The sequence below is a fragment of the Drosophila guanche genome, unplaced genomic scaffold, assembly GCF_900245975.1.
Source record: "Drosophila guanche unplaced genomic scaffold, DGUA_6, whole genome shotgun sequence".
Classification (NCBI taxonomy): domain Eukaryota; kingdom Metazoa; phylum Arthropoda; class Insecta; order Diptera; family Drosophilidae; genus Drosophila; species Drosophila guanche.
This window is the reverse complement of record NW_022995745.1, coordinates 232,582-241,264: the sequence shown is the minus strand read 5'-3', so window position 1 is coordinate 241,264 and position 8,683 is coordinate 232,582. Positions and strand designations below refer to the sequence as shown.

General features: G+C 52.9%; 3 protein-coding genes across 9 annotated transcripts; 2 read left to right on the top strand and 1 right to left on the bottom strand.

Annotated features, from left to right (window-relative positions):
• The first annotated feature begins 288 nt into the window (after positions 1–288).
• On the top strand, positions 289–4,880 carry LOC117580643 (fumarate hydratase, mitochondrial-like). 5 transcript variants are annotated; one of them, XM_034267238.1, is made up of 6 exons: positions 289–469; positions 1,531–1,662; positions 1,729–1,929; positions 1,989–2,486; positions 4,191–4,497; positions 4,554–4,880. In XM_034267238.1, exons 1-6 carry the CDS (start codon positions 380–382, stop codon positions 4,811–4,813), a joined length of 1,488 nt encoding a protein of 495 aa, XP_034123129.1. In that variant the 5' UTR covers positions 289–379; the 3' UTR covers positions 4,814–4,880. The 5 variants fall into 5 exon arrangements, with proteins under 5 accessions (XP_034123129.1, XP_034123128.1, XP_034123127.1 ...); XM_034267237.1 differs by lacking the exon at positions 4,191–4,497 and adding an exon at positions 2,848–2,918 and having other exon boundaries at positions 291–469; positions 1,989–2,793; positions 4,625–4,880; XM_034267236.1 differs by lacking the exons at positions 4,191–4,497; positions 4,554–4,880 and adding an exon at positions 2,848–3,203 and having other exon boundaries at positions 292–469; positions 1,989–2,793.
• Positions 4,881–4,996: 116 nt separating this feature from the next.
• Positions 4,997–8,032, top strand: LOC117580641 (serine/threonine-protein kinase PINK1, mitochondrial). 3 transcript variants are annotated; one of them, XM_034267235.1, is made up of 4 exons: positions 4,997–5,786; positions 5,853–6,566; positions 6,633–7,649; positions 7,712–8,032. In XM_034267235.1, the coding sequence occupies exons 1-4, from the start codon at positions 5,616–5,618 to the stop codon at positions 7,904–7,906; spliced, it is 2,097 nt and encodes a 698-aa protein (XP_034123126.1). In that variant the 5' UTR covers positions 4,997–5,615; the 3' UTR covers positions 7,907–8,032. The 3 variants fall into 3 exon arrangements, with proteins under 3 accessions (XP_034123126.1, XP_034123125.1, XP_034123124.1); XM_034267234.1 differs by having other exon boundaries at positions 5,850–6,566; XM_034267233.1 differs by having other exon boundaries at positions 4,997–5,794; positions 5,843–6,566.
• Positions 7,975–8,683, bottom strand: LOC117580645. The gene is made up of 2 exons (XM_034267243.1): positions 8,389–8,683; positions 7,975–8,326 (listed from the first exon to the last, which is right to left on the bottom strand). Exons 1-2 carry the CDS (start codon positions 8,612–8,614, stop codon positions 8,055–8,057), a joined length of 498 nt encoding a protein of 165 aa, XP_034123134.1. The 5' UTR covers positions 8,615–8,683; the 3' UTR covers positions 7,975–8,054.

Sequence of the window (8,683 nt, the reverse complement as noted above, 5' to 3'; positions counted from 1 at the left end):
GCTAGTTCGGACCGTAGAACAAATCATCAGCTTTTTTTCCGAAAACCAAACATTTTGTAGGCCATCCAATAAAAGGAAGTCATGAAAACTAACCAATCTTGTAGTGAATTGATTGATACATCGATTAAAAAGATAGTTTTAGCGCTGAGAATCCTAAATAGCTAGTAATATTAAATAAATATCCAAATCGAGGAAAATGATTTAAGATTAGATAATTTGAACGGTATATTTTGGAAATGAGATGGTATATTTTGGTATATTTGTGAGGGTTGAGCGGTAATTTGTTCGATGAATCCGCGGTCACACAGCTGGGCAGGCGAAAGTGATTAAGAACCGGCAATTTTTTCAAAAATAGCAAACATTAACTATATTCGAAAAGATGGTTCTACCTTTACTGCAGCGCTCCACGCTTCGCGGCGTGCAACAGTTGACCAAGCCATGGGCCTCGACTGCCTTCAGCCTGAGAATGGTAAGGATCGTGCACAGCCCATCCGCTTATGTAACGTTGCTGGCCAAAACCATGTCTATTAGCCATTGTGGGCACCGGTCGAGAGTGTTCTGAAATGATAAGTGGAAATCTGTCCGCTTGCTGGCGTTTCGTAATCACCTATTTATGTGGGCGGCTCTGGTACAATGGATGTCACTGCCTCCAGCCCCCTGGGACAGCTAAAGAAGTTTGTCCGAAAACAGTTTCCCAACTGGAAACATTCTGCCACTTGTGGATTGCAAATAATTGTGGCGGTAGATCAGTTTCACTTTGATCCAATTGGTGGAAGGCATTAAATCCGACACCTTGTGGATTCTGTTCACTTGGACTCCAATTGGCATATTGATTTTACTCAGAGAAAATATTGTTCGCTCGTTTCACTCTTTCGCACCTCAAAATGAAAATGAAAGAGCAGCAACAACAACAGACAGTGAAACGAGTTGTAAGCGAGAGAACAAATTTAGCAACGAAATTCGCTGATCTGACAATTCTAGTTTCGGCAATTCAAGACATTGTGTAAACCGGTTAATTGTATATTGAAAAGCAGTGCAGTGCCGACACAAGCCATACCCTCACTGTGTCATGCGATAATCCTGGTAACTGTAAATGATAATGTAGGAGCACTTGAGCATAGATAGATTCCACACACACACACACACGCAAACATATACATATATTTAAGTGTGTGTGGACTCAGCTGATTAGCAAAGCACCCCATGCCGGGCAGAGTCTTCACACGCCGCCAACACCCAGCACCCACCGCCCTTCCAATCCATGGTCGCGCACTGCTTGAGAGTGTTTGCTCGCTCGCTCGCTCTGTCTGGAATTTCGCGCTCCGACAAGGTTTTATGGTCCCGTCACCTTATCTGAGCACAGTACCAGCAGCAGCCGCAGCAATCACAGCCATTTATAATCCGAGTGCTCGCCATTTGATTCAATCAACTTATCTCCTTTGAAATGGTCAGAGCAACAGCCCGCATTCATCCACTGTCAATTGACGTCAGCGAAAACTTACACTAACTGTTCTTTTGCACTGCTTGCAGGCCTCCCAGGAGTTCCGCGTGGAAAGCGACACGTTCGGTGAGCTCAAGGTGCCCGCGGACAAGTATTATGGCGCCCAGACGATGCGCTCTCAGATCAACTTTCCCATTGGCGGAAAGACAGAGCGTATGCCCGTAGGTTTTTCCACAGATTTTTGCCCAATAAATATTCATCTCTCTCTCTCTCTCTCTGTCGTACAGAAACCTGTGGTGCAGGCCATGGGCATCCTCAAGAAGGCCGCTGCCGAAGTGAACAAGGAATTCGGTCTGGACAGTAAGGTGAGCGAGGCCATCTCGCAGGCCGCCGATGATGTGATCTCGGGCAAGCTGTACGACGATCATTTTCCCCTTGTCATCTGGCAAACAGGCTCCGGCACCCAGAGCAACATGAATGTCAATGAGGTGAGTCGCGGGGCTAGCAATTGCCATAAACAATTCATAAAACCTTCTCGCCGGCGCAGGTGATCAGCAATCGTGCCATTGAGCTGCTCGGCGGCAAGCTTGGATCGAAGACGCCCGTGCATCCCAATGATCATGTGAACAAGTCACAGAGCTCCAACGACACCTTCCCCACTGCCATTCACATTTCGGTGGCCCTGGAGCTGAACAACAACCTGAAGCCGGCCATCAAGACGCTGCACGATGCGCTGGCCGCCAAGTCGAAGGAGTTCAAGGACATCATCAAGATCGGCCGCACCCACACCATGGACGCGGTGCCATTGACGCTCGGGCAGGAGTTCAGCGGCTATGCCCAGCAGCTGGCCTACGCCCAGGAGCGCATCGATGCCTGCCTGCCGCGTGTCTATGAACTGGCCCTGGGCGGCACAGCCGTCGGCACTGGCCTCAACACCCGCAAGGGATTCGCCGAGAAGTGCGCCGCCAAGATCGCCCAGCTGACCAGCCTGCCCTTCGTGACGGCGCCCAACAAATTCGAGGCTCTGGCCGCCCGCGACGCCATGGTGGAGGTGCACGGTGTACTCAACACGATTGCCGTCAGCCTCATGAAGATTGCCAACGACATTCGCTTCCTCGGCTCGGGTCCTCGCTGCGGCCTGGGTGAGCTCTCCCTGCCCGAGAACGAGCCCGGCAGCTCCATCATGCCCGGCAAGGTGAATCCCACGCAGTGCGAGTCCCTCACCATGCTGTCCGCCCAGGTGATGGGCAACCAGGTGGCCGTGACCATTGGCGGTGCCAACGGACACTTTGAGCTGAATGTCTTCAAGCCTCTGATCGTGTCCAATGTGCTGCGCTCCATTCGGCTGCTCTGTAAGTAGAAGGAGAGATGAACCAATCTTTAACTAATTCCCTGGCTTGTTGCAGCTGACGGCAGTCGCACCTTCACTGCCAATTGTGTGAACGGCATTCAGGCGAATCGCGAGAACATTGCCAAGATCATGAATGAGTCGCTGATGCTGGTGACGGCCCTCAATCCGCACATTGGCTACGACAAGGCAGCGAAGATTGCCAAGACGGCGCACAAGAACGGCACCACGCTCAAGGAGGAGGCCATCAATCTGGGCTACCTCACCGAGCAGCAGTTCAACGACTGGGTCAAGCCCGAGGAAATGCTGGGACCTAAGTAGACTGCCGTCTGTCTAGAACTTTAGTTCGTGAATGTTTTTGCCAGTCGCCCAATAAATCGGTTGTCGAATAGCCTTACAAAATTGTCCCAAAAACTCAGTTCAAAAATGTCGCTTGTTATGCGCTTATTGGTGGGCCACACACGAGGCCTCAGGCTGTCCGCGAGCCTCGCCGGCAAGGGCAAGTCCAAGGTGGGCAAGTTTCGCATGGAGAAGGACACGTTTGGTGAACTGAAGGTGCCCTCAAAAATGTTATTTGGCGCACAGACGATGCGCTCCAAGTTGAATTTTCCCATTGGTGACATTGGGGAGCGCATACCGGTAGCTATGACCCATTGACCCACCCCCGAAACCCCTCTAGAGCTCGATCCTCTCACACAGATGCCAGTGATCCAGGCCATGGGCATACTGAAGAAGGCCTGTGCCGAGGTGAACCGAGACTACGGACTGGAAGGTAAAATATCGGATGCCATTTCGTGTGCCTGCGACGATGTGATCTCGGGCAAGCTGTACAAGCGCGGGCACTTCCCGCTGGTCATTTGGCAGACGGGTTCCGGCACACAGACCAACATGAACACGAATGAGGTGATCAGCAATGCGGCCATCAAGGCAATGGGCGGCCAATTGGGCTCCAAGCAGCCCGTCCATCCCAATGATCATGTGAACAAGTCGCAGAGCTCCAACGACACCTTCCCCACTGCCATTCACATTAGCGTGGGAATGGAGCTGAACGAGCGGCTCATACCTTCGCTGACACATTTGCGGGATGCGCTCAAGTGCAAGTCGAAGGAGTTCAAGAACATTATCAAGATTGGGCGCACACATTTGATGGACGCGGTGCCATTGACGCTCGGGCAGGAGTTCAGCGGCTATGCCCAGCAGCTCACCTATGGCCTGGACAGAATCAACGGGTGTCTGCCGCGCGTCTATGAGTTGGCTTTGGGTGGCACAGCTGTCGGCACTGGCCTCAACACCCGCAAGGGATTCGCCGAGAAGGTGGCCAAGCGCATTGCCGACCTCACCTGCCTGCCCTTTGTGAAGGCTCCGAACTTCTTCGAGGCTCTCGGCGCTCGCGACGCCATGGTGGAGGTGCACGGTGTACTCAACACGATTGCCGTCAGCCTCATGAAGATTGCCAACGACATTCGCTTCCTCGGCTCGGGTCCACGCTGCGGATTGGGGGAACTTATGCTGCCGGAGAACGAGCCGGGCAGCTCGATTATGCCTGGGAAGGTGAATCCCACGCAGTGTGAGTCGCTGACCATGATCTGTGCCCAGGTGATGGGCAACCAGGTGGCCGTGAGCATTGGCGGTGCCAACGGACACTTTGAGCTGAATGTCTTCAAGCCTCTGATCGTCTCGAATGTCCTGCGCTCCATACGTTTGCTGGGTAGGTGTGGGCATACGGGGGGTGCTGGACGTACAACTAATTTGTGTTGCTTGCAGCCGATGGTAGCAAGAACTTCAGCAAGAACTGTGTGGAGGGCATCAAGCCGAATAATGAGCGCATTGCCAAGATCATGAACGAGTCCCTGATGCTAGTGACGGCACTTAATCCGCACATTGGCTACGACAAGGCGGCCGCAATAGCCAAGACGGCGCACAAGAATGGCACCACACTGAAGGAGGAGGCACTCAAGGCTGGAGTCACCGAGCAGCAGTTCAAGGAGTGGGTTGACCCCAAGAAGATGCTCGGCCCCAAATAGATTTGATTTCATTATTAGTTCATATTAAAAATAACCGTTAGCTCAAATAAAGCTTAATGGCAATCGATATTTGCTGTGTGTCATCGCTATGGCTAAATCATCGTCGCCTAGATAATGCAGCCCTGCAGCAGAACTGACAGCGACAGCTGTCTTTGTATTTGTAAGTTTTTCTTTGTCTTTATCGCAATATTCTTGCTACAAATCCGCCCGAAACGGAAAATATACAAACTAACAAGTGTCTTTGGGCATTGGCAGCAACATTTTTCCATCCAGTGCAACGAACCCGTGATTATCACCGACACTAGTGCTGTAAACACTCGATTATCTAACGACAGTATGTTTGGCTTTGACTTGTGTTTGTATTTGCTTTCGACCAGATTTCGATTCAACGTGTTGTGTTTCAACTAGACAGAACCTCGGACAACATAGCAATCATTTCAGGGCAGGCAAGGGCACTCGGAAATTTACAGTCTAAAAAGAAAATGCCATCAAGCACAACACAATAAGAAATATAAAAAAAGATAAGCTTCGCCCCCATAGTTTTTTTCGTTACTGCAATTTGGTTCATGGTTCATTTTACGACGCAAAAACATTGACACACACATACACACACTCACTCCAGACTGCAGCAGCTGTTTTGCAGACGAACGATATCGATTACACACGCGATTACCATCGTACAGTAAATACTGAAGGGCAGGTAGCCCCCGCAGTGGCGTTGAACGTTTATAGGAAAATAATATAAAAGGTGTGTTCGCAGGCAGCACAGTACTCAGTACTACTACGGCAGCCGCAGGGAAAAATGTCTGTGAGACTGTTGACCGTGCGACTGATCAAACATGGTCGCTACATTCTGCGCAGCTACTGTCACCGTGAGATACACGCCAACATTTTGGAGCCAAACCCTTTGAAAACACGCTGCAAGCGAGGCTTTCCCCTACCATCATCCACCGCCGCGGCAAATGCAACGCGGGTAAGTGCCAAGTCGCCAATCAGCTCCCCAAGTAGCACAAATCTCATGCCATCTCTGCCACAGCAGGTGGCCAGATCGGCACCATCGCCGGTCAGTGTCCTGCCCCGCAATGGCGTCCCATCCAGTGGCAGTGGCCTCTTCCGCATCGGCCAGCAGGCGCGCAAGCTCTTCATCGACAACATCTTGAGTCGCGTCACCACAAACTACTCGGAGGAGCTGCGCAAGCGGGCCACACGCAAACTCTTCTATGGGGACTCGGCGCCGTTCTTTGCTCTGATTGGTGTGAGCCTGGCCACCGGCTCGGGTGTGCTCAGCAAGGAGGATGAGCTCGAGGGCGTTTGCTGGGAGATACGCGAGGCTGCCAGCCGCCTGCAGAACGCCTGGAACAAGGACGAAATCTCCGAGACGCTCAACAGCAACTTCACCATTGACGACCTCGAGGTGGGTGCGCCAATAGCCAAAGGCTGTGCGGCAGTTGTCTACGCGGCCAACTTCAAGAAGAGCCACAATGAGGCCGCCTCAGAGCTCGGCCATGCCGAAGTGCCGCCCGTGCCTTCAGCTGTGCCCACAGCGGCCAGTGCATCGACTGTGTGGCGTCACGAGCTGATGACGCCGCTGCAGAATATGTCGCGATTTGTGCACAACTTTGGCGGCTCGGTGGACAACATCCTGAACTACAGTCAACCCTCGGCGGCCAGCGATTTTGTGGGCGCCATGAAGCGCGAACAGGAGCTGGAGACCGAGCGGGAGTCCGAGCCAGCTGGCTTATCCCCTGCAATGGTAAAGATCCATCTGTTTGTCTTGTCTGTTTTTATCTATAAATTGATTTGTTTTTTGCCATCACAGAGTCCACGGCTGGCTGGCAAATTGGAGAGCTCCTCCATTGACGCCTACCCGCTGGCCCTCAAGATGATGTTCAACTATGACATCCAGAGCAACGCCCTGTCCATACTCCGGGCCATGTACAAGGAGACGGTGCCGGCGCGCCAGCGACGCATGAACACAGCGGCCGAGGAGTGGGAGCGCCTGCTGCAGAACCAAACGCTGGTGCTGCCGCCGCATCCGAACATCGTCTGCATGTTTGGCTTCTTCTGCGACGAAGTGCGCAACTTTCCCGACGGCCATCTGCTCTACCCGATCGCCCAGCCGCAGCGCATTAATCCGCAGGGCTATGGCCGCAACATGTCGCTCTACCTGCTGATGAAGCGCTACGATCACAGTCTGCGCGGCCTGCTCGACACACAGGAGCTGAGCACACGCACGCGCATCCTGCTGCTGGCACAGATGCTCGAGGCTGTCACCCATCTCAGCCGCCACGGTGTGGCCCATCGTGACCTGAAGTCGGACAATGTGCTCATCGAGCTGCAGGACGACAAGTCGCCGGTGCTGGTGCTGTCCGACTTTGGCTGCTGCTTGGCGGACAAGGTGCATGGCCTGCGGCTGCCCTACGTCTCGCACGATGTCGACAAGGGCGGCAATGCGGCACTGATGGCGCCCGAGATATTCAACACGATGCCGGGTCCATTTGCGGTGCTCAACTACGGCAAGGCCGATCTGTGGGCCTGCGGTGCGCTGGCCTACGAGATCTTCGGCATGCGCAATCCCTTCTACTCGTGCAGCGGCGGCCTGGCGCACGAGCGCGGCGAGCTCACTTATTCGCTGCGGAACAGCGACTACAAGCAGGAGCAGCTGCCGCCCATGAGCGATGCCTGCCCGCCGCTGCTGCAGCACCTCGTCTACAACATCCTCAATCCCAGCCCGTCCAAGCGGGTCAGTCCGGACATTGCGGCCAATGTGGTGCAGCTGTTCCTCTGGGCGCCATCCAACTGGCTCAAGGCTGGCGGCATGCCCAACAGCTCCGAGGTGAGTCCGCTGTCAGAAGTCTTTATCCAACTCTCACTCTTTCTCCCTTTGTTCTCTGGCAGATTCTGCAGTGGCTGCTCTCGCTTACCACCAAGATAATGTGCGAGGGACGCCCGCAGCTGCACCCGAGCGCCGGCGCTGCCACAGGACAGCGAGCGTATGTGGAATATTTGCTGATTTGCAGCTTCTTGGCGCGCGCACGGCTGCGTCGCATTCGCGGCGCCCTCAACTGGATTCAGAATGTGGTGGCCCCATAGGCCAGGGGTTGAGCCCGCCCCCTGCAGATGCTTCGTTTTACTTGTTACTCTGATAAAATCAAATGGAAAACCGTGTGATACCTATATTTTACATATGTATTTATAAACAATTCGAAATTAGCCGCACGAGCTGAGTTTTCACTCGATTTTAGTCCATGCCCAGGCTGCTGATCAATCCAATGAGGTCCTGGCTCTGCTCCAGGAAGAGCTTTATTTGGGCAAAGTTCTGGCGAGGCGGACTCATGTCGATGAGGCGTATGTATCCGCCATTGCACTGCACTGTCAACGATTGATTGTCACCAAAGTCGAACATGTAGAGGGTCTGTGAGTCCTCGTCGAGGATGGGCTTTAGGCTGCAGCCAAGATGATGAAGATTCTCCACGATGCACGCGAAGGCGTCCTCCACGTTTTTATCATTACCTGAGGAGGCAGGCACGCAGTTCTAGCTATATTTTATATGTTTACTCACAATCAACACTCACCCGATGATTTGATGCGCAACTGAAGCGCTTGCTCTTCCAGCTGCGCTTTATGATGCTCCTTGATCAGCCTCAATATTTGTTCGTTGAGGGCGTTGGCGGACTCCGGCCAGGACTTGATCTGCTCAATGTTCTCAATGGTATCGTCCACGAATTTTGCAATGTGCTGGTGGGCCGTTTGGATGGTGTTTAGCTCTTGTTTCAGCGATTTGGTGTTATTTTCTTTCATTTTGAATTGGATTGGCAATTGTGGTGGTCAAAAAAAAGATCTTTCATCACTGTTATTCGAATCAACCCT

Coding starts and splice junctions, on each gene's coding strand:
- LOC117580643 (XM_034267236.1), top strand. CDS start 380: ATGGTTCTACCTTTACTGCAGCGCTCCACGCTTCGCGGCGTGCAACAG. Junction 1,663..1,728: donor GAAAGACAGAGCGTATGCCC/GTAGGTTTTTCC, acceptor TCTGTCGTACAG/AAACCTGTGGTGCAGGCCAT. Junction 1,930..1,988: donor GCAACATGAATGTCAATGAG/GTGAGTCGCGGG, acceptor TCGCCGGCGCAG/GTGATCAGCAATCGTGCCAT.
- LOC117580641 (XM_034267233.1), top strand. CDS start 5,616: ATGTCTGTGAGACTGTTGACCGTGCGACTGATCAAACATGGTCGCTAC. Junction 6,567..6,632: donor CTGGCTTATCCCCTGCAATG/GTAAAGATCCAT, acceptor TTGCCATCACAG/AGTCCACGGCTGGCTGGCAA. Junction 7,650..7,711: donor GCATGCCCAACAGCTCCGAG/GTGAGTCCGCTG, acceptor GTTCTCTGGCAG/ATTCTGCAGTGGCTGCTCTC.
- LOC117580645 (XM_034267243.1), bottom strand. CDS start 8,614: ATGAAAGAAAATAACACCAAATCGCTGAAACAAGAGCTAAACACCATC. Junction 8,327..8,388: donor GTTGCGCATCAAATCATCGG/GTGAGTGTTGAT, acceptor CTGCCTCCTCAG/GTAATGATAAAAACGTGGAG.